We start from the raw sequence: 24,899 nt of genomic DNA on the forward strand, positions 1-24,899 counted from the left end.
ATGCTGAAGCAAGATCAGATTAAATGGTTCAACAATCTGTAAACCTTGATACTGGCAATACTGTACAGTGAAAATGGCCAATATATCATGAGTTACCATGGAGTTGCTAATATTTTTTCTGATGAAAGTTAAATTCCCACAGAAGTAATCTATAGTTAGAAGACAAGACTGAAATCTAAATAGTAAAAAAAAGGACCATTATTTTGCAATATTATTTCTCCTTTTTTTCTCCCCTTTCTTTTCCACATGAATGAAACTATGTCTACAGATGGGTTTCCCAGTCTGCACCAGTGTATTTCAACAGGGCTGACCACCTTATCAGTATTACTTTGCTGCGTTGGCTTAACCCATCCCAACAATGGTCACTTGTATTGGCCCAGGAAGTGAAAACAAAACAGAGTCAAAACAAAAAGAAAAGATACATGTCGTTATTTAAAGTGCCATCTTGAAAGCCACCCTCAAAGTACTTGGTAATTCCTAGGAAAAGAAGTTTGAATTAGTAATGCAAACAGATAAAAAGAGAAGCTGCTCTAAATCTAGTGCAGAGTATGAAATATGTTGAGAAGAATCTGCTTTGAGAGTAACTGAAGACAGAGATGCTGCATAGCTGCTAAGTAGAACAGGCAGGCTGAGTTTTAGAATATGGTGTTTCAGCAGAAAGAGCCTCTAATAAAGAGATAGGAAAGTGTCAGGGTCAGATCACCTAAACTCAGATCCTTCAGTTTAGCATCCTTAAGTTTGTCAACCTGAGATGAGCAGGCAGAAAGCACTTCTTTGTTGACCGATGAAAGGCTTCTAGTACTTGTGTCCAATCTCAGAGGTTGATATTTCATACAAATAGATTTTTTCACATCTAAATTGAACTCTAAAGTCTGAACACTTACCCCATTTTATTAGATTAGAGCCAAATCTCCAGATCAGGCTTTACAATAGCTCAGTGGTTCTCAACCTTTTTAATGCCGCGACCCCCAACTGGTCGTAAGTCGGGGACTAAACCGGTCGTAAGTCGAGGACTAAACCGGTCGTAAGTCGAGGACTAAACCGGTCGTAAGTCGAGGACTTTCCCTGCCCGGGAGAGCTGCGCATGCATAGTTCCGCCCCCTGCGCCGGCCAAGGCGTAGCTGGCAAGCGGCAGAGACGGAGCAGGCCGACCACCAGCTGGCCCAGCTCAAGGGAGGTAAGGCACCCGCCGGAAAAGGGGAAAAAAATGGCGGACAGCCTTGCTTGGCAACCCCCGTGAAATGGTCGATCGACCCCAAATGGGGTCGCGACCCATAGGTTGAGAACCGCTGCAATAGCTGTATTTGCAAATGCTTAGCTAGACTAAGGACAGGATTAGCATACTTGGCAGTTCAGGTAAATCATGTTAGTGGTACAATTAGAATGGATTGGCTTTAAGTTAAATCAGATTTGAGACTGTTTGGAGCTACTCTGACATTCTCTAGACAGCCATGTTGTGGAACATGGTAAAATGGATTAATAGAGTGTTAATTATCTCTTCCTGTTGTCAGCATTAGGATGCTTTTTTTTTAAGTAGCAGGTAATGCGCTACTTCCCTGCCAGGGACTGTGGAGAACCATTCCTAGTCAGTGTATATAATCCTGAATGAGATGAACCATCCACCAAAATAAGGCAATCACCTGTGGCCAGCTGTATCAATCCTCTACATTCTCTAACTCAACACTAAAATTACCAATCTAGAAGCAAGAATGAAGAAGTGCAGGGAAAGTTTCAAAAGTGCAGGAACACAAGGAATGAAAGGCAGATCTTGCCCCACCCATCCAACCAACCCACAATCATTTACCAAGATACAGGGTAAAGGGGTGGGCAGTGTCCCCCCCGAGACAGGAACTAGTAGCTGTCGGTCAGCCGTTTAGTTTCAGAAGGCTGGATCTTCATCATGGCTTTCTGGCCCTTGGCTTCATACAAGGCTCGTGTGCTTGCCCTCCGGAAGAAGCCACACTATGAGGAAGCAGGGGGCAAAGGTCAGGGTTGATGGGGGTAGGAAATATAAAACACAACTCAAGTATCCAGATTATGGTCCAATAATGATCAATTTCAGTGTGTGCACTGGAGAAAGCTTGTTTCATTCTTTCACTCCAGGCACTATAAGGTAAGATGAAATGAATCCCTAAAAGTAAAAACCTTCTATTGCAGTTTTGACTTGTCTGAGGCAAGTCCCATAGCAACAGCTTCAAAAATAATTACTAGAAAATGCCCCAGCGAACCAACGGCCCATTACTCTTAAGGATTTGTCAAAGTGCTTCATACCAGAGAGGAAATGCTGTTAATCCTACTGAAATATAGCGGTGGCATGCTTTGGCACTTTGGGTTTCTTCTGGGCTCTCTCCAGCACTAGCAACAGCTCACCAGAAAAGCCAGAGGGAAATATGTAAATGTGCTCATTAGAAGTGGAGGACACTTTGCCTCCCAAATAAAATTCTGAAAGGGTACCTTGCTCTAAGCAAGGGTATGTCTGAAAACATACCCCTTCAAAGCTTTGCAAAAACCTAATAGTTATGATGGTTGCAATTCAGAGATAAACTTTCCTTGGCTAAACTTATGGAGATAAGCAAGGAATAAGCCATCTCATGCCTTCTGTATGGTCTGGACTTCAATTCTCATATCCCAATGACATGGCAAGGGACCATAAGAACTTTAATCTGAAAATCATCAGGTTGCCTAATGCAGGAATGCATTTTGGAAGTGTAGCCCTGTCACAATCATCTCAGAGCTTCTGAATACTTAAGACTCTCTAGTCTGATGATGGGTTCCAGAAATAGGGATCAGGCAGAGGTTTTCCTAAAGCTTTAGTAATGTACACTATGCAGAATGCTCTATTAGTACCTCAGAAGCCCACAAGTGTGCCTACGAAATCACAATGAGTCACTGGACAGAAAAGGATAACTGACTGATATTGCTATGTTATCCTAAGGCATCAATACTATGGAGTCCCAAGCATTTACCCAATTCCTGCACTAATTAGAATCTAAATATAGTTTCTTAGCTATCTAGCCAGATTCCTTATGGTAAAAAAGAGCGAATCAAATGCCCAGCAGAGCCTTTTTGGTTGGTTTGTTTGTTTGTTCTTTGGCTGATCTCCAGAGTAATGTGTTTGAGCTACATACCAGAGGTGACTCAGTGCAGTTTACGTCATTCTGGAGAAAGTTGGAGAGACAAAGTTACTTTGCACCTGCCCATTTGGAACTAGCCTGGCCAGTTTTACTGCAGCCAAATACGCAAACATTTTGTTACCAGGTGAGACCGGTGTATTCATTATCAAAGAAAACAATTTTATATGTACTTTCATCATATTGCTTGGATATTCAGAATTGTTACAATCAGTTGGACTGTGTGGGTTGGTTTGTTCCTTTGCATCATGTAGGCACAAGCCATTAACAACTATTTGCAACTTTGAACCAGCGACTTTCAAAGGTCTTTTTATCTAGGTTGAGTTGGGGGGGGGGGGAGAAGCGGGATTGTCCCTGACCACTATTTAAGGCTTCATTTTTTTACCTTCCACAGCAGTAAGATGATACAACCCAAGAGCAGAAGTCCTGCAGCAACAGCAACTAGCACCACCCACAGCTCAATCTCGGTTTGCTGCTCTTCACTGAGTTCCGAGTCGATGTCTACAGTAAACTGAAATTAGGGCGAAGAAACAAGAAACAGGACAGGTCTTTGCAGAGAAAAAAAAACAGGATAAATGCAAAGTTGGTTTTGAAGAACAGCATGCTCAGAGCTATTCCAGTGGAGAAAAACAAAGGAACATCAATACAAGGCTATTAGCACACTCCCATTGATATAATTCAATCCATCGGATACACATATTTATTCTTAATTACCGTTCGTATTATCTATTTCCCAAAAATCCAAAAAGCAGGACTTCTAATTACCTTTATAATTCTACAATCACCTTCCAGACCTTCAACTAAATGCACAGATGCTGAGATGGGAGATGAGGAACATAATCCAAAAGGAGTGTTCTCACTCCTTTTGGAAACAAATTAAAAAGCATCGAACATGCTAATATCTCACTAAAACTGCACCTACACATCCATGTTGTTTAGACAGAAGGAAAGTAGGTCAATAAAAAAAGAATCCGCCCTAACACTAATGACACCAAAACTGTTACTGCCCTTGTAGAAAGTAATGCTGGTTACTTTCAGCAGAGTGATAGGTCTACTTGCAGAGAGAGAAACAATAGTAGCAACGAAGCTTCTCATTGCCATCACTAGTTTCAATAGATTGCAGGCAGGCATGTATTCACCAATTGCTGTAATTGATCAGAGTGGGATGAGGGCAAAGGGCAGAGAGAGAAAAGAGGGAACTGTGATGTGGGAAGAGAGTTGACATGAAACTGTTCTGGGAACTATGAAGAGAGGTTACTATCATCATGGTCTTTTACAGGGGTGGGGAGGGGGGGAGGGAAGGGCAGCACATATCTTCCTGAATTGCATTCCATGTAAAAAGAAAATAATAATTGTTGCTGTTATTTTATCCAACTTATTTTGTCAACTTAAATGGCAACCTTCCCTTCACAGGGAAACAGCAATACTCCTTGGAGCAATCCAGCATAATTTCTTGACTTGCTTACCATTATACTTATCATTACAGGTAGGTTCAGATTTAATATCCATACATTCAGCCACCATTTAAAGTTATGATGGCACTGAACATGGGGCACTTACAGCAGGTCCACATAGTTACGGCCATCACCATGTCCTCGCAGTCAAGGAATTGTAATTTGGGCACTCAGCTTGCAATTACAGCATCTCATGGTCAATTGCAACCTTCCCTGCCAGCTTCCAACAAACAAAGTCAATGGGCATGCCAACAGGAGATCACAAATGGCAATCACATAACAATGGGACATTGCAATGATGCAGGATTCGCCTAACAAGGGCATCTAGGATAATCGGCACAGTAATTTAGCATGCCTTATATGACCACGGTGAGGACTACCTATATTATTTTAAGCATGGAGACATTTCTTGTACTTAACAAGGGTGGGCAGAAGTAGAATACACATTTGACCTCCACAGGTGAACTGAGATGGATTGGGTTAAATTTTCGGTAATGTTCTTCTCTCCCTGGAAGTCAAAGCACAAATGGCTGTGGAAGCCCAGAGCAGCTGGATGAGAAAGGGTAGTCATGCGCTGGCCCACCTGGATGTCCATAGACCACCCATTTCTGAAGATTCTTCCTTCATGCAACCTAGGATATCTGTAAGGGAGATTTTGTTTCTTTTCCCAGGAAAAATGCGACTTCCATCCACAGACCATCTTGGATCATCTACAGCCTGCCTCTCCTGCAGGCTGCAAATGAGAATGCAGCTCTTATTTTGAGTGAAAGCTTTCAAAAATGGTAAATAGGGCATCTTTAAGCCAGGTCAAGGGACCGAGTGAATGAGCATGAAGTAAACTACACTAAACTAAAGAGTTTCATGAAAGCATGGTAAAATGGTTGTTCTCTTTCCAAATGTAGATTACCAGGTTACAAGGCTGCAAGGTTGCGCATGGTTTTGTGTCATACTCTGAGGGAACTTGACAAATAGCTCACCCTAACAAAGGAAGAGGACAAGGTTCAACGGACTCTCCTTCCAACCTTCCAAGGATGTCTCAATTGTTTGTCAAATGATTTCATCAATCTGCAAAAGCATGGCAGGACTAGGCCAGAATCAGCCTTGAAAATAAATTCCAGGAATATTGCTAGAATCTGATAATTCTGGAGGAAGAGAGCAGTGGGCCATGGCAAAAGGATCTGCCACACCTCCACCTCAATCCATGTCGTTTCCTTCCATGCATACTTTCATTCCTCTCTGACTGGCCAGCAACCTTTTCAACATCACTTTGATGGGACCCTCGGTGTGATTTATTGTGAATTGGTTCTACTGGGTAGTTTTACATGGCAAGCACTGTTTAACCTATTTTCTGGAATCATAGAATATATTGAACTATAAACTAACCAGTCAGATTGGTTTTGCGTAGTATGAGAAATCACCACAAAAAAAGTAAAATTGGATAGTGAGCTACTCTAAGAGCTATTTGGCTTAGCTGTAATAAAAAAGCTACTGCAGAAGGTAAATGAAGAGCTAGCCCAAAGCACTTGAATCATTTCATTAACTGGATGGGCCAGGCCTGGAGTGTGAAAACTGGAATTAGAAAGATCTTGGTGATTTCTTGGAGTTACTTCATCTTTTTACTCACCAACACTGTTTGATTTTTCATGTTGATTGTAGAGGAGTTTGTCCTGAGAAAGAGAGTCACTTGTCCATCTACTTTGACACGATCAAAGTCATTGTAATCCTGTAAGAACCAAAGCAGTAACTTCTGTTTATCTATACATTTGACTCTGAAATGTATGCCTGTGTATAGTAGACAATAAGCCCAATTAATCTGTGAAATAAATAAATAAATCCAGCCACCACGGGGGGGGGGGGAATAAAATCTTGCCCCCTTTGGCACCATTATTATATTAGTGCCTTAGTGATTCTTAGCTGCCAGACTAATTTGCAGCAGTCTATGATTGCAAAAAGAAAAGGAAAAGAAAAAAGAAAATCATTTGCCTCTAGCACATCAGTACAAGCAACATGCTACTAAATGGGAGCAGAAGAGATAAACGGCACTTACCTCAATGAAAGTACTGTTCCAAACTCTTGCTCGGACCTTCACGTTTGTAACTGCTCCGATATTCCAAAGGGGGCATTCAAACCAGATGCAGCGAGAAGTTCCTTTGAAACAACTCTGGAAAGAAAATATGGAACAAGGCAGGGGAAACCGTCACTGGTGAGTCATTCAAAGGGCGTTTGGTATAATATACAGTCGCACGCATTTTTCATTTCTTTCTTTTAAATGGCATTTTAAAACAAGCAGGGTCATATCGTATCATATTCCCAAAACCTCTCAAGCTTCCAGTACCAACTTTTGATAGCAACATTTCAGGGGTATAATGCTGGCATTAAAAAAAACATGGCAAAAATATAAGTAGGAATAAGAGGTCCAAGAAACCTGATCCAATTCCTCTTTCGAATTGAAAAAAAAAAGCAGAAATTTGTCAATAAAATGACATATTAATGTTATTGCCATTTTGTGTCAAAATATTTTTAAAAAGGTAAGAATGGAAACCATTATTACTCCTACCCGTAACCCTTCTCAAAATTAAGATACAGATTGAAATAGTTCTATCTGGCTCCTTTCAGGGACACCAAAAGGCGTGCTACAGTTTGCTAAATATTCAGGAGAGTGAGTTATTGTCCTTAAAGCCAATGAAATTGTGCATCCCTACTCTTACAATTTGGGAGGATTGGGATTAATCTATGGGTTCTTTGAAATATAAATGGACATAGTTTCAGTGGTAAAAAATAATATCTAGATCCAATTCCTATGACATTGTTTCTAAGTCAAAAAGGTTTCTGGATGAAAGCAAAATTTTCATTCAGAATTTTGCTAAGAAAAATACAAGGGCATATTCATTTAGTTATTGTGAACTGCTTGATTTGAGGATAATTTTATCTTTTTACCCAAAACAGATACACAATTTGCCCTTATCCACCACTCCCAAACAGCCATTCAAAAGGGTAGATGCTACTAATATCAGTTTGGGACAGTATAAAGCAGTGTACCTCAACCTCAGCAACTTTAAGATATGTGGATGTCAACCCCCAGAATTCTGGAAATTGAAATCAACACATCTTAAAATTACCAAGGTTGAGAAACATTGATACAGAGCAATATCGGCTGGCCTAGAGAGGCTCATGATGAAGGAATTCTTATTAAGAACAGAAAGGATATCTTAATGAAATGGTTACCAGTGCTGTTTCTGATCTGGCTTTCTTTGAAGACGCTAAGGTGATGGGAATCTCAGCGTTTGGAGATGCCTGCAACTCACGCTTTCTCCGGGCTGGGGAAGTGCTGTGATCTATTTGCTGAAAAGGAAGAAATATTAGCTGTTATTCTGTCCATGAACATCAAGAAGTGTAAAACTACTTGCCCCCACTGAGGTGCCTCATAACCAGGGGATGATTCTTCATCTTGTAGGAATCGGGAGTCTTGTTACTGTTGGACACTTTTTTTTTTTTTTGCTAATATCGTATGCTGTAACATTAAGCATACCAGAAAAAGTTCATTAATTGCAATTCTGTTAATTTCACTTGAGAAACAAATTAGGTATATAACAATTTTAATAATAAGCTATCTTATGTTTGAAACATTGTACCAAATTCACACAAAGCCAAATAAGACAGCTAATCAAGAATCTTCATTTTCAAAATATCTTGAGAATGCAACTTTAAGAAGGCCCACTTGTTGGCACTACTAGCAAGGAATTCTGGGAAATGCAATCCTCACAAAGCACACTACTCAAAGTAAACCTAGTATCTATACATGAATCAGATACTGATATTCCTAGAATGGGCGAGCAAGGGGTTGATATCAAAATATACATATTTATATTAACCGGGGATAGAGCAAAAAGGTGAAGAGGCTGGGAATAAACCCTAGACTCACGATGAGCTTGAGGGGGTTGATGACCTGTTCAGATGGTTCACAATACCAGTCTTCATTCCCTTTTATCAAGATTTCAGTGGGGTAGAGCAGCCACTTTCCATTGCTGGCTTCATAAGGCCATTCAAAGCCTAATATGATTGTTCCAAGAGAAGCTAAAGACTTAGTCTTCGTAATCACCTTAAACAAATAACAACAAAGATATTAATAACATATTGATAATCCTTTTCAAAATTCAATTTGGAAAATTGTTGGAAACTCTTCATGATTAGGCTGAAAATTGCAGTGAACTTGCATCCATCTTTCCATTGACTTGCTCATCAGATGAAAATGAGCCCAAGAGGTAGCAATTTCTGAACAAAGTCTGCTTAAGAGTTAAAATATGTTGTGACTAGAAAAGTGACAAAAAGGAATGGGGTTAAACACTCCTATGCCATAATACTCTTCATTAAAAACTGTAGTCTCCTGAGTCTAGTTTTGTAGATTTTATATTTAATATCTGTATAATTACAGCCATAAAAGAAAGTCCATCCTTGACATTTTCCATTCTATAATAAAGCTAAGAATGTTGGCTTCACTTGATTACATATATTGGTAATTTATATAACAGCAGGAAGGAAGAATAGCTTAAGAAAAAGGTTATTCTTTATTCTCACACCTTCAAACAAGAATAAGGGAAAGGGGTCAGAATTTTAACTATAAATGAAGGGGAATTTTCAGTCATTCTCCTTTCTCTCTCTATCTCTCCCTCTCCCTCTCTCTCTCATCATCTCCCTCTTTCTCTCACACACAACTTTCTGTGATCCATACAAAAATGAAATCCACAAGTTCTTTCAAACATCTATTCCTGATCCTCTCTTCAAGTCTTCTTTTTCAGTAGCCTGGTTTGAGAGAGAGTTTTTACTTGTTTCTATTAGATAATTAGACTTAGCCATTGTTTGCTCCTAAACCCAGATGAGAAGGAACAAAGGTTGGATATTGGGCTACTAAGTTTAAATTAAAAAAAGGCACAGCTATGGAAACAAAGGATGCAATTTAAGGTCTGATTGAAATAGGCAGGGACCAATCATTGCTTAAGCTTCTGAACACCATAGGTGGAGCTTATGGTAAATAAATAAGTATTGGACAATTTGAAGTCATAAATCCTTGTCTAACTTTGTCATGATGGGATCCTAATCAAGAAAATCTATCCAAATGGAGTACTGACTAAAAGTGGTCCTCGCTTAACAACATGTTGTTTTACAACTGTTGGAAGTTACAACAGCCATGAAATGGGTGCTTCCATAAAATCCATTCATTTTAACGGTCATTTTCTTACAGTAACTGGCAAAAAATGCCCCAGACCCATAAAAAACATCATGAATCACATTCAGTAACGTCCATCTCGCAGACCAGCTGTGGTGTTCCCTGGTCACATGACTGAGAGTGATTCATAGGTTTTTTTGGGGGGGTAGGTTGGCATTTTTTGCCAGTTTCTGGAAGAAAATGTCCATTAAAATGAATGGATTTGCTTAATGATCACAGCAGATACTTACCTGGAAGTCCAGCTCAATGGGACTGCCAACATCTTCTTCATGCTTCATGGCTGATTCTCCTATGACTTTCCCACTAAAGTATGACTGAAGCCACCGGTTGATTCTACCGTGAAAAAATTGAAAAGTTGCAAGAGAGATTTACCACGCTTAGGTTTTTTTTAACAAGCTAAATGATTAGTCCATAGTTTCCTGGGAACTGTCAAGCTATTCTCCAAAGCACCTGAGGGCAATATAAGAAACAATGGATGGAAACTAATCAAGGAGAGAAGCAACCAAAACTAAGAAGAAATTTCCTGACAGTCAGAACAATTAACCAATGGAACGACTTGCCTCCAGAAGTTGTGAAAACTGGAAGTTTTTAAGAAGAGATTTGACAACAATTTGTCTGAAATGGTTTAGGGTTTCCTGCCTGAGCAGGGGGTTGGACTAGAAGACCTCCAAGGTCCCTTCCAACTGTTATTCTATTCTATTCTATTCTATTCTATTCTATTCTATTCTATTCTATTCTATTCTATTCTATTCTATTGTCTTATTCTTATTCTTTCCTCCAAACATATTAGGATTGGAACCTTCTGGATTTCTGGCCTTTGACCATTTTAGCTGAGAAGTCTGAAGGCTCCAACTGTGATACATCTGGAGAACACCATGTTGAGGAAGAGTAGCCTAGAAGCCCAGCTATACTCAAAGGCTAGGTTTTCTTTATGAAGGTAGACATAAATTGGGAGCCATCAAATTTTGGCATAGAACCCCCTTTCTATAATTTTCCTTTCTTAACTTATGTCAACACTTTAAGATACGCACATGCTTAGTGATGCATCAACTGTGTAGTCCACTAACAAAGCTGCTGTCACTAGTTGGAGATCTTCCTGATAGCTTATCCTGTACAAAATACAATAGTCAAAAGGTCTATCAGATTATTTTTAAAATTACCCCAAAGAACATAAACCATTATTACATTTTGTCATCACTGTAAATTATCCTAGAGGTCTGAATCTAATTATCTTAGAAGTTTGAGAGGAGTCCACACAGTGGTTCCTCTTCCCATCAATTGATACTAGTGTTGCTATTTTTTGTACTACCTAGTGCAATACAAGAAGTTAAAAAAGTACTAGTGTGGTTCTCCTATGAACTTTATATATTAGAATAATCCAATATTACAGCAGGCATGGTTCATAGTTATAGACTACTTAGTTTCTGCCACGAAAGCCTATCTGTCCCACATATGCAGTTAAACATCATTTACAGACCTGAGAAAATAGAGTGGATTGCACCACTTAAACTACAAGTAAAAAGTACAGGTAAACTATAGTTAAATATATACTTTGTTGGTTTTGCTTAAGCAAAATAAAGCATAATAGCAACAGCCTACCTGAAAATATAAATATAGAACATTCCTCCTTCCTACTGTTAATCTTCATAATAAAGTTGTAATGTATAAGTTTTCCCCCATCTTTAATATGAGTAACATTCTAAGTGGTGTGATCCTTTGTGACTTTCTTCTCTTAGGTATATGCTGATCCATCTGGTTTCACTGGAGGCAGGTTTGGTGTGTGTGTGTGTGTGTGTGTGTGTAGGTGCAAGCTGTTTTAGAGAGAGAAACTATCTTAGTCATCCCTGATAACTATTGATAAGAGGACAAGACTCACGTGGAAGGTTGAATCTGGACTGTGATATTCTGGGTAAATAAGGTAATTCCACTAATTTCAAATGTGATAATCAGTTCTGCCTGGAAGAGAAGTCAGATTGTGCAATATTTTGTTAAGGTTTGGATGACATATTTTACTCAAGTTTGTAATCTGAGGTTCACTAGACTGCCCTATTAACTACACAAACATCTGTGGCAAGAAAGATCTTTTATTGGCATCATTATTCCACATTACCAACATTCACCAATAGCTATTACAGTAATTCTTTCAATGCTAAGAATTTGTGTTAAAACTAGGATGTATATTTAATCTAGTGAATAATCTCAATAATTTAAAAAATACTGCTGTTGATGCTTGCTATTTTTTTTAAAACCTTATGGCTGAAGGGGATAAGATGGTCCTGAGCAATCAGGAAAACACCCTATAGATGAGACCCACACAACAGAGACTTTGTAAAGTGTCCAAATCAGAAACAATATACCTGCTGGTTCCTTTTGAAGGGATTGCCCATTTCACATATCACTGTCTCCTTAACAGTGCAGGCCCCACTCTGAAAGGAATAAAAGATGCACTTCATTGTCTGACTACCTTTATTTTACTTATGTATAACTCATATATACGGTATACATGCATACATATACATACACACACACACACACACACACACACACACACACTGCAAATGGAGAAAGCATGGGAGCCAAAACACATTCTTCCATGTCTATATATGCATGCGTTTATATAAACGCATGCATACATACATACATAGACATGGAAGAATGTGTTTTGGCTCCCATGCTTTCTCCATTTGCAATTCCACTAGAAATGAATTGGTTCTTAAGCAATTATGAAACAAAGTAAGTTTTAAGCACAGCCCAGGGCCTAGATATGGCTATAAGAATTCTGATGTAGCCCCAACATCCCTCAGATTCAATATATTACAGGAAGAAAAAAAAACCTTTGCTGACATATTTTTTATCAATTAAATAAACCAAACAAAAAAAAGGAAAGGAAAAGGAAAAGAATGTGTTGATATACATATACAATATGAACTTTACAGAAATTCAAAGACTGAAATGAAAATGATGGTCATAAAAAGATTTTTTAGAAACAATTTCAAAAAGGCAAAACATGCAAAAATATAAAGAAAAAAATGCACTAAGAAAAAACATACAAAAATGTGTTTTTTAAAATCCCAACTGTTAATTGGTTAGACTTCTATTATGAATACATACAGTAAAAATTTTCCACTGCTGCATATTTTTAAACTTCAGTCTCCTGATCCTGCAAGGATGGCAAGATTTCTCTCTACCAATTTTGTGCTGCATTAACTCTTGCCATTGTCAGCATGTATTTAATAAACTGAAAAGATTTCATTTTTTCTCTGGGATCACATCTAATAAAAATATTTGGGTTTTAATCCAAATTTTATTTTCAAAATTTTTTGAATTTTTTAATGTATTTTTACAGTACTTTTGGGTCTTTCTACATAATTACCATCTATTTGTTATGGCTTTTAAAATTTATTTTGTATGATTTATCTATCTTGGCAATAATTGACAAATTTATATATCACCTGTAGACTATTTTATACCAATTTTCCCTTAAACTGTAGCATGTTGGAAATTTCATTGATTCCCCCCCCCCCCCAATTCTTGCCACAATTGTTTCACAATTATTACTTCTTTGAAATTTTGCAGCCACTTTATCATGCAGTTTGTTATTTGTTCTAGCTCCGGGTCTTTTTTAAGTAAAAGTTTATAAATACATCCTAATTGATTATCTTGATTCTATATAAGAATTTCAAACTCTGTCATCTCTCTCAGGGTCTTTCTTTCTTCTTTATATTTTTCCAGTTATTTGCTATGGTGGATTCCTTTCCTCATTAAGAAACCCTTATTGTTTCTTTAATCCACTACATTTCTCAGTTCAGATGTATGATAACACTTAAGTCTTGTTACAACACTGAATCTTACTCTTGTTTTTAGATTCCCATTTCATTATTGTCCTGCTCCCTTTTTCTGAGATTTTTGATATAGCTTTACTGCATAAAAATGTTGCATTCCCTTTTAAAGCTTTTGACAGATCTTAGTCTGTTCACTTAGTTGATACAATTCAACCATGGCAATACTTGTTAACCTTCAGGAAAGTCACTAGCATCATCTGCATAGTAAGTGGAGATCATGAATCCTGAAGAATATTATTCCGATTTGTTAGAAAGGCTTCTACCCAGGAATTAATAAAGAAAAACACCACTTCATGCAACACCAGTAAATTTGTGTGAGAGACAGTGGCGTAGCGTGGGTTGTCAGCACCCGGGGCAAGGCAAGTAATTTGCGCCCCCCCCTCCACAGTGGGCGGCGACCCGGCGGCTCAGATCGGATTCGCACAGGCAGGGGCAGAGAGCTGCGAGTGCGAGCGCGCCCCCCCAGATGTTGCGCCTGGTGCGGCCGGCCCCCCCTGCAGCCCCCACGCTACGCCTCTGGTGAGAGAGTACCAAGGACTCCACAGTTCAACCTTAGGTTACATGTATTTTCCTCTATTAGAACTTGTAATTTTTTTCTGAAAAGCCGCTAAGCGCAGAGCTGAATGGAACAATAGCTTAATGCTATCCCAACTTTCAAAAAATATCTCACCGGCCGAACTGAAGAAGGCAGCAGAGAGGGTGGGAAAGTGATATTGAGGAGGGCCTCATGAGCATCTTCTCCATTGATAGGTGATGTTGGTTTATTAGTAACTTTGATGCTCAAATTCAGTTTCTTGACTTCCGAGCTGTACTGTAACACCTGCACACCATCTTGTCTACAATGGAAAAAAATAGTACAATTGAGGGAAGATGATAAAGGAAAAAAAAGCATGTATGTCCCTCCATTCAGTCCTTAACTTTGGTCAAAAGTGGCTAGGACAACAATGGATAATTTGGTACTCCCCAAAGATTTAGAACTATAAACTTCATAATTTCCAGGGAACATTGGGATTCTTTGAAATCATCACCCAAAACTCCTAGGTTAGACCAACTGACTTATCCTGCCTTAGAGCAAGAGTGGGAACTCATTCACTGTGTGCTTCTGCCCCAAGGTGAGAGACAATTTCTACTGAAATGCTTCCAGAACTGTGCAATGTTCTAACTGTCTGATGATGAAACTTCACTTATTTAGGTCAGCCAGTAGACGGGTTCTAGGGCAGGTCCTCTCCCTGAACGATAACAGTAGCATGCATTAATCATGATTTTACCCAGTGATTTTTTAAAAATTCTGCAGATACATCATCTAGGAGCTATTTATTGGCCTGAAAGGAAGCTCTCAAGAAAGAGTCTTCCTTTAGTGACGGTGATCATGATGACGATAATGCAGAAAGCATTCAAAAGTAGACAGAATTCATCCCAAATGTACGATTATTTCCAAAGTCAGTATTTCCTCTTATTTAAACATATGTGTAGCATAACTCTGTATTATAATGATTAGTCATTTCACATGCTCTTCCTCTTTCTCTTCCCGCAATAAGCCAAATTCTCTCACCTGGGCAACTTTTGGTTCTTTTCATTTAGAAAGAGTGCCTGAATCTGCAAGTTGCTATTGCATTGGCTGTCAGTTCCACACTCCTTCTGAAACTGAATCTGAAAATAGACATTTTGAGTCAACAAAATAAGACAAAAAACAGGGGAAGGATGTTCATTTAGTTTGTAGGCTTGCATTGTGTATGTCAACTTTCTCTGACCTGATGCTCTCCAGAAGCACTGGACCGCAATTCATGCCGCCTTCAAGAAGCATGGCCAGAGCAAGCTATTTTAAAAGGTAAACTGGAATGCATTAGAATGGGAAGGAAGACTTTTAGAAGAAGGGTTCTGTATGTAGGGAGGATCAATCCTAAGTCCAGTTGAAAAATCATCTTCTGTAGAGGGTGTTTCCAAGGGCAAGATTGAATATTTGAACTGTAAATCACCCAGAGTCATTTCGGAGATGGGTGGCTGTAGAAATCAATCAATCAATCAATAAATATGATACACAGAATAAACTCTTTGTTCTTCCCAAGTGTGAACATCTAAAAATGTTTCACCACTTACTCCTCAGTTAGACTTTTGGGACAAAGAAAGCTTTTAAAAGTCTGTTTATTATGATACAAAGAGAAGAGATTTTGAGTCAGATAGAAAGGCCTCACAGACTGCTGAGTTAATGGGCATTGTTTATGATCTCTCCTCTCAATAAGTCTACTTTTTTATAGTCACTGTCTCCAACCTCCTTTTATGTGTAACCTTCTTGAGCCAATCTATTTAGCTCTGGTTTTTCCAGGAGTTCCCCCCCCCCCCAAAAAAAGAAGCAACAGCCAAGTCTAGGACTTTTATGGGTTGTTGTAGGTGGATTTCCACCAATGTCTAAAAATGCAACTCCCTAAATTTGGTTCAGTTAACCAAAAGAATTATATTAAGGTGATTAAGGGTAACTGATGCTGAAATTATCACATTATATTTATACACATACTCTAGACACAGTTTAGGTTCAATCTAGTTAAAAGTGTGTAAAACTTTTTTTCTAGAATGAAACTTATTCTAAAATTTAAAGATAATGACTAATCTGTTCCACCAGATGGTGCCAGAGGACTGCTTGGTAGGTGAACCATTCAGTGATACAGAAAACTGAATATGCCTATTTACAAATAATTTTCATCTGCATGAATAAGTGCAGGGACATGCACACAAACTCTTCCTACACACACACATCACCTGTTTGCTTTTTGCAAAAGCCTGCCACTGACTATTAGCTGAACAATGCAACATTATTGTGCAATCTACATGGCCATTTCAATCGAGGAGAGGAAAGGTGAAAAGAATGGGAGGAAAAACTAAAGAGAAGAAGGAACTAACCTCAGTGTGGTTTTCACGAGGCTGATCCTCATTCAAAATAGGAAATGCATTAAGAGAGCGCAATCCCAACTGGAATCGTCTAGGCTTCTCTGAAAGAGAGTACTTCATAGAGAACGCAATGGGGTGCAGTTTGTCTCGTACTCCATCCTGCAAAATGAGCAATAAATTATTTCAGAGAGCCCTCAGTTCTGAACTTCTGTGTAGTTTATGAAGGGACACGAAGAAGGTCCTCTGGCAAAAATGATACTTCAACATCACATTTTATTTTGATGAAACTTTCCTCTTTGTTCTTGGCATTCTTTTGTTGAAATATAATGAAGCTTATCATGCTAAATTATCCTCCCCTCTCTGTAAGTTCAACCGATACGATGGTTAGAGAAGCTTTTCACCAGCCAAGTGAAATATAACTATCCAGAATTTCAACCAATGTTGCTATTATACATCCAAGAAGCCATGAAAGATAACTGCTTTACACACATATTTATCAATTTTACAAAACCTCCCCAATTTTTCTAGGCAAAAATTCTGTTCTTATCATTTATAATACTGTAATTACATCACTAGTCTATATTTAGCAGTCCTTGGTAGCACCAATTTACATTTAAAAAAATCCTATACTGCTGGTCCTGCATAAATACAAACAACCAAACTTAAACTCTCTAGGAAGATGGTGTTTAGCTCAGCTATCCCATTTTATGCCTTGAATTGAATTATTCCTAACCTGTAGGAGGACTTTCAGGTTTTGGCACTTGCTTGGCATGGAAAATTGTCCCTTGTAGACTGCAGAGTTGGTCTCAGCAAAATATACCCGGGGTGGCCGGCGGCCCCTGTCAGCTTCCACAGTGTAATCCAGCTCTGTAGCCAAGAAAAAAAATGGATCAGAAACATTACCAAGATCCAGCAGCCTAGATCCTAGATCCATTCAGCAATTGTTCAAAGTTATGATGGCACTGAAAAATGAAACTTATGACAGGTTCTTGAAGTTTTAGCCATCATAGCTTCCCTGCAGTCTCAGATCGCAAATAGATGCTTGGCAAGCAAAATCAATGAAGCAGCCAGCATGAAATCATAAGTCATGGTCATGTGACATTACAGTTATGGTGATTTAATAACTGCAACTGGAACGGATGTTATACGTTGGCAAAGTCATGTGACATTTCACTTCACCACACCACTTAGCAATGGAGGTGCCAGTTCCAATTGTAGCTGCTAGGTGAGGAATATTTGTACAAGAACAATCCTACTTAATTTGAATCAAGGGAATGCAACAAAAAACAAATATGCCACTAAAGATACTGGTAGAGAAACTGGCTCTCATACATTAAGGATAAAAATTCCAGGGCCAGCAGACATTGGCAATGAACGAGTCCCCCAAGCCTCTTTCTTCACAAATGGATTCTCCTAAATGGAACAAATCTTCCCATTTTTACTCACTGATAGTTTCCTTGTATTTGGGGTCTCCAGCACTTTGGGAATAGGAGAAGCAGACCTCTACCTTCATGCTGTAAATGAGATGATAAGAAGGGAAAGGAGAAAGAAATAAAAACAATGTGCTCAATAAAGAATCGGCAGGGACAGATAGCTGAGGTTCCTCCAAACAAAGCCCAAAGCCCAAATGCCTTGCTTTTATAAAGAAACACATCATCCTAAATTTAAAGTTACACCATACAACAAAGGCATATCAAAACTAAAGCAATAGCACTTGACTTATATTAGGATGTCCTTTATCTGGTAATTAACCAGTGCCAAACTTTTAGAATTTAGATGGATTGCCCTGTTTTGTCTGCAGCAAGGAATGATGTTTCAGATGTTTTTCTTTGAAAAATCAGTTCTTGTGAAGAGAAGAGGAAAAAGTTGCTTCTTCATGCAAAAGGAAGATCTCCTTCTCTCTCTCATCTGCTTTGAATCTGAAAATTGTCAAAGCTGCGGTTCTGTCTATTTTGGTCAAGGACAATTTCATCTTATTTATTTACAGAATTGGCACTCTATAAAGGAGCTTTTCCAATTTGGTGCCCAGGAGATGTACCTACACTGTGATTCTCAGAATTCCTAGTCATCAGCTTCTGGACAATACCAGGTTAGGAAAGGCTAATTTTAGCAAATAATTATAATTAACTAAAGAGGGAAATGTTATGTGTATATAATGCTATGACAATCCACTTTAGAGAACAGATGCCCCTTTTGTTCATGTTTTCACACCCTTAACAATATATTTTCATTTTGATTCAGTGCTACTTCATATATTCTTAGAAACTGACTTAAGAAAAGCTAAGAAATGTGTTCAGTGCATAAGGCAGACTGACAAGTTGGATACGATTTTATATGTGCCATCTCTGCAATGACTTATTTGAGGAAAAATTGCTAACCAAAACAAAAAGGAACCATCATGAATTTAAAGTTGGAAAAATAGATGTTGACAAAATCAACATTAATAAACCACATCACCCTTAAACTAAGTCCTAGTTTAGAAATTACAAATGCCTAACACTTCCAGATATTGAAGGATGCCAACTCGCAAACTAATGGCATGCTGGATAGAACTATTGAAAGAGCGAAATGAATCACATCTGCAGGGTTAAAATTCCCTCAGCTGGCTTAAAACCTGAAATAATGTGCATCTTATCAAGTCCTCTATCTTCTATGGGACAGGATGCCCTGTTGTAAAAGCAAATCTACAAGTCTCTTATTCAACTTCTACTCTTAAAAACAAACAAACAAGAGAAAGGACTCAGCAATGTCCCCATACAGCTTGTTCCAATGTGGCCTTTTACTCTGTTTGCCAGATGTTTTTCTCATTCAAACTTAACTTGAATCTCACCACATTTTGTATAAATACTCTTGTTTCTCCTCCCTGCACTTGGTGGGGAGGGCAAACAATTGTTCTCCTAATTCTTTCCAACATCCTCTAAAATAAACTGAAAGTTGGCAACATGCTGCCCTTTCATCTTCTTTCTGTAGGCTAAATATACTCAGTTGTATCATATTTGTGTTGCCACACACCTTGAATATCTGTGTATTCAGGCATATAAAAATGAAAAGAAAATTTATAGGAATGTTATTACCAAGAGTTTTGAGTACATTTACTTGGGTCCAGAGGGCTTGGAGTAACAGTAAAAGTCTTGTTTAGGATATTGATCACAGGACGGGCTCTGCAGAAAGGCAAAGACGATAGGCATAAGGAAAAACAACAGTGCAAAGAATCAATACATTTTTAATTAAAGTTTTTAATAAACATAAAAACTAATACAAATTAATTAGAATAAAAGAAAAAGTTCAGAAGGTGCAGAAAAAGAAAAGAAAAACAAAACAAAAATGAAGAAGTAGTTTCCAACTTTCACCATATCAAACATAAACTAATATAATAACTTTTTACTCACTTTTAAAGTTCCAAATAAAAATAAACCCCTCTTACCTCCATAACATAACTTTTATCTATACATAATCCAGAAATTGTCACCTTTTCAATCCTGATTCAGCAAAAAGTTCATTAGGAAGTACCAGAAATATCAAACAAATAATTTATTCCTGATCTAATAGTCTAATTTTACTGTATATCCCTTCTTTCTGTTCTTCAATCTTGAACTTTAAAACATTCCACATTTAATGGCATTGCAGGATTTGATCTTTCATCAATTTTTGACATTCAAGAGGAGTTTTCAAAGCTTTCACCAGCTAGCCTGTAAATCCCATAAAAAGGCACTGTCCAGAACTCCTTGTGGTAGCTGTTTCCTGTTCAAAATCTTTTCTGGTTTTGTCTTTTGTATTTCCATTTTGGTTATCTCAATTTTGTTATCATCCTTGCCTTCAAACTCAATAATGTCTATGTCAGGTAAAGCCTTTTAAAAAATTCTCAACATCTTGTTAAAAAAAATACCCACTGAGATTTGTATACTTTTTGAGGTTTTAATGATTAATATCACAGTGGTTAGCCATCAAAAATATCTTTAAGATAGGACAAAGTTATTGCCAGTTTAGCCATTTTATTTCTTTTCCGCCTGGTTTTTTAATTCCCTGTAGTGTCCATTTGCAACTTTCATCAAGCCTCAGTTCTGATACAGGTTTGGTTCTGCTTCAGTAAATTATTTAATTATACAGTATATTTGTTTTCAAACCTCACAACAGAAATAACCTATATTCCAAACATCTGGTATTACAATCTGTTAAAAAAGTTCTTAAATTAAAATCCCCCCTCCGTTTTTTTTATTTTTTGCCATATGTATATCATTTTAAATTCTTAAGTCTTGTTTAAAATTTCTTAATTTCAGAGAAGGTTAAACTCACCAGGTATCAAATTAAGCTTGCCGTTCTCAAAGTCTCTAATATCCATAAAGTGCTTAAATTGAACATTTCTAAAATTGATTAAAACACGAGATTGGCTGGTTTAGTGTTCCTATTAAAGGCTCCCCTGTGGCTGAGAGCAAAGATGTCATCTCCCTCAGCTTCTGGCACTCAAACCCGTAGAGACCATTGTTTTACAGTCTCCTAGCAATGAGCTGGCCTTCAGAACATTTGTGAGGAATCTCTCCTTCTCTCCTTCTCCAGAGAGCTTCGAAGGACCAATCTATGGCTGTTCTTTCATCCTATGCAATAGCTGTTATTTCTGCTCATTTGCAGAGGCATCTTCAGTTAATCATGATTTACAGCAGAAGCCCAAAAAAGAATCAATATGGTGCAGATGTAGTGCATAAATAAAATAAATGATCCCTAATCATGATGGTGATTTCAATTACTCGGTAGTAAAGAAAATGTACTGTTACATGTGATCATTTGTTCTCTTCCCCAGGACATGATTCCCTTTTGAATCAGGGTAATTGACAATACAGTCTTCCTCAAAATGATGCTCCCTAGATGAGTGGCACATTGACTTCCATATTCATCAATCCATCAGACCACAAATAGCTGAGGACAGCAGGCTGGAAAGACTGCCCCAACAGAGAGATTGGAATTTCCTTCTTCTTAAAAAAGATTCCCCTTTTTATTAATCAGAATCAATAAATAGGAAAAAAAAACATGACAGCTTTTAACCTCTTTTACCACACTTACCTGAGCAGCAAGATATTTTCTGAGAGAGTTCCCACCAGGAGATCAGGATAGGAATTTCCATCCACATCCATTCCACCACTGAAGGAGTAACCAAAGGTCTTGATGACAGGATTAAAATCTTCCCCACTAATGATCTGCAAGAGGTGCAGAAAATGAGAGGCAAGAAGGATATTTACAAATGAGACCAAGATCTCTGCTTGGTTTGTATATACTGCCATCCATGATGAAGATGTTGGTGGCCAAGCATATTTGAATGAGCAGTAGGACTACTATTAACATCATTACAATATATTGATCTAACTGGAGAGGAGTTCTGGGACTGTAATGTATATAAAAATATCTTATAAATTGGAGGCAAAGAAATCTTAACCGGAAAAGGCTGACACCATAATTAAAAACAAGAATCTGGGGCTTCAGCTCTCTGATCTCCTGAAAATGAGGGACAACTAGCTGCTTCTCTAAGTCTCAAAGTGGAGATACTTGCAGAAAACTTGGTATCTTATCTTGTATCTGCTTGAGATTAGAGAAATTTGGTCATTATCAAGGGTGACCAGTTGGTGTGCTAAATCTTGGCTAAGTTTAACATGCTAGAAAACTGAAGACTTTCCCAAAAAATAAAAAAGGAGGCTACAATTACTTCAATCCAACAAGATTATTAACCTACCCATTGTGGTCTTTCCTGTCACTGATTGAACAATATGGGGAGGTGCCACACATAATCTTAGAAATATGCTTCACCCAAAGAGATAAGGATGATAAAGTGATAAGATGATAAAGATGCCTTTACCTGCTGTGGCTTATTAGGAAGGCCACCTACACCACTCTGGTAGATGTATATTTTCCCGGAACCTTCATAGGGTGCCCCAATAGCAATATCTGAAAGGGAAGAGTACAAAGGAGAGAACTTCAATTTTTATGAGATCTTACAGTTCTCATTATACTTCATCTAGATAGGTTTCTTTTTAGGTTCCCACTGGAATTGTATCAAACGTACTTTAACATAACTTTTCAAAACGAGTAATTGTATTGCTTCCCATCACTAGTCAAAAATCTAACAAGGAATCTTTTGTTTAGCCCTTATAATAGTTCAGTCATTATTCAAAAGAAAGCTTGAAGGAATTCTGCTGAGGAAGTGATTGTAGGTGGGCAATATAGATTCTCGACAATTAAGACAAAATCAATGTGTGTGTGTGTGGTTGAACTATAGCTATGAAAGGAATTTATTTCTCTTTTCCTGATATCAGATGTATAGTTCAGATGGCCCTTATTTAATGAGCTTTCATTCAGTTTTTTCAGGCCCAAAGAATCAAGAATGATATGTAAAGTTACTTGCCTACAGACAGAGTCTTGCCAGACTAAAGCAATTATCTGCATAATTATAGATATACTCTGTGACCTGCTACGGAGGGTCTGGCTTTGCCCTCTTTCTGCCTACCAAACATTCCAAGTTCAGTCTCTTTATCCTCTGGGAATGAGTCCTTCCCTCCTTCCATTCCAGACTACATTCTGTGACACTGTTCAAATTTATAAATTGCACCGAATGAGCAGAATTTACAACCTGTCCTTGAAATTCTAATAGTTGTCTATTTTATTGTGTTCTACCTATAATACTAGATTCTTCCAGACTGCTTGCCTTCCCTTGGAGATAAACAGATAAAGTTCCATGGAACTTAGGGGAGATTGTGTAAGTCTCTCATGGCTGTACATTGACTCAAAGCTAATTCCCCACTTGATATTTCTTCCTTACTTGACTGGCAATTTCCCCACAAACATTGCTTTAGGCCATAAGAAAGGATACGGTCCAGCAAGATGTGCCTCAGTAAATAGTAAAACATAATACTGGGATAAGAGCAAACAATTCTAACCTTGGAAATCATCTTTGTTAATGTCGCCAATGTGAGCCACAGAGAAACCAAAGGAAGAACCACTGGGTCCAGTCAGTGTGAGGTTGGGATGGCTGGAAAATGCTCCCCCAAGGTTCATGTAGACATAGACAGACCCACCCTTCTCCTCCTTCGGGTCAAAGTAGTGTGGTGCTCCAATGATTAAGTCCTGCCACCTATTAATGGGGAAAGGCAGAGGAGTCATTTTTGCCTATATATAAAAAAATCCATTTAATATTTCTTTCAAGTTCTCCCTCCCATTGACTCACCCATCACTGTTGAGGTCAGCCACAGCAATGGAGCTGCCAAAATAAGAACCCACTTGCTTCCCAAAGAGCAGCAGTCTCTTCTGAAGAGTTTTGTGACCATCACTTGCCATCACAAAGACGGCTCCAGTGTGATTATAGCGGGGGGCCCCAATAATAAAAGAGAACTCTTCTTTGTGCAGTACATTGGTGCTTGCTTCTGTGGCATATCCTATTAACGTGAAATAACAAACATGTTATATCTTTGATCTCTCTTCTTCAAAAGAGAGAGAGAGAGAGAAAGAGAAAGAGAAAGAGAGAGAAATTGCCTCACTTTTATTTATTTGTGGATTCTAGGCAGCATATTTAACTAGCATAAAAACAGTTATAAACATAAAATCAGATAGACAGACCCAACTAAAATAATCTGATTAACAACAAAATCAACAAACAGGAGCCGTAAACAAAACATAGACATCAATCCCAGGACTGGGCCAAAGCCAAGTTTTCAGAACTGCCAGAACCCTAGAAAGAGGGTGCCGTCCTTATCTTTTGGGGGATGCTGATTCAGAGCACCAGGGGCCACAACAGAAAAGGCACACTTCTGAGGTCCCAAAAAATAGCAGTGTTTAATGGAGAAGAGACTTGGAGCAACTCACTTGGTGCAAGATAGGCTCCAGCACAAATTAATCAATCAATTTACACTCACTGGTCAGATTTAGATCATTCTATTTTCAAGTGCATAGACTTAGGAATGAACAAGCTTCTTGGAAGTATTCATAATCTTTGCTTGTGAAGTGCATGCAAATTAAGCAATCTTCCACTAATTATAATTCCCCTTTTAGAGTAAGCCATTGAAAAAAGATGTAATCTAATGATGGCCTATTGAGTTATTCCAAAATTAAGCAATTGTTTTTAATTATAAAAAAGGAGAGTAGAAAAGCTTTAATTACATAAGTAAATATAATCATGATTTCATTCTGGGTTTGGCTTTTCTGAAAATATTAATTATATTTTTCTTGTTTGGCCAAGAACTATATTAATCTATTTACATCCTAAATCTACTGAACCTGACCATAATATTGTCCTGCACATCAGTCTCTGATTCTAAAGCAAAGCCTGGTGACAACTAGACCTTTTTATGGGGAAAGCTCTCCACTTTAATCCTTCTTGACCTCTTAA

General features: G+C 38.1%; 1 protein-coding gene across 1 annotated transcript in view; it reads right to left on the reverse strand.

The window, feature by feature from the left end:
* Window positions 1–1,851: 1,851 nt before the first annotated feature.
* The window catches only part of ITGA3 (integrin subunit alpha 3), a 71,838-nt gene continuing 48,790 nt past the window's right edge, over window positions 1,852–24,899 (reverse strand). The window contains exons 6-25 of the mRNA XM_029283050.1: window positions 23,742–23,949; window positions 23,455–23,648; window positions 22,377–22,465; window positions 21,590–21,723; window positions 19,609–19,695; window positions 17,981–18,048; window positions 17,268–17,401; window positions 16,547–16,693; window positions 15,204–15,301; window positions 14,322–14,487; window positions 12,167–12,235; window positions 11,686–11,765; window positions 10,841–10,918; window positions 10,040–10,142; window positions 8,504–8,684; window positions 7,811–7,920; window positions 6,633–6,746; window positions 6,210–6,308; window positions 3,517–3,642; window positions 1,852–1,962 (exon numbers count right to left, since the gene is read on the reverse strand). Coding sequence (XP_029138883.1) covers window positions 1,852–1,962; window positions 3,517–3,642; window positions 6,210–6,308; window positions 6,633–6,746; window positions 7,811–7,920; window positions 8,504–8,684; window positions 10,040–10,142; window positions 10,841–10,918; window positions 11,686–11,765; window positions 12,167–12,235; window positions 14,322–14,487; window positions 15,204–15,301; window positions 16,547–16,693; window positions 17,268–17,401; window positions 17,981–18,048; window positions 19,609–19,695; window positions 21,590–21,723; window positions 22,377–22,465; window positions 23,455–23,648; window positions 23,742–23,949 — 2,396 coding nt within the window. The remainder of the gene's footprint in view (window positions 1,963–3,516; window positions 3,643–6,209; window positions 6,309–6,632; window positions 6,747–7,810; window positions 7,921–8,503; window positions 8,685–10,039; window positions 10,143–10,840; window positions 10,919–11,685; window positions 11,766–12,166; window positions 12,236–14,321; window positions 14,488–15,203; window positions 15,302–16,546; window positions 16,694–17,267; window positions 17,402–17,980; window positions 18,049–19,608; window positions 19,696–21,589; window positions 21,724–22,376; window positions 22,466–23,454; window positions 23,649–23,741; window positions 23,950–24,899) is intronic.

This window comes from Protobothrops mucrosquamatus, unplaced genomic scaffold, assembly GCF_001527695.2.
Source record: "Protobothrops mucrosquamatus isolate PMUCROS unplaced genomic scaffold, P.Mucros_1.0 scaffold10, whole genome shotgun sequence".
Taxonomy (NCBI): domain Eukaryota; kingdom Metazoa; phylum Chordata; class Lepidosauria; order Squamata; family Viperidae; genus Protobothrops; species Protobothrops mucrosquamatus.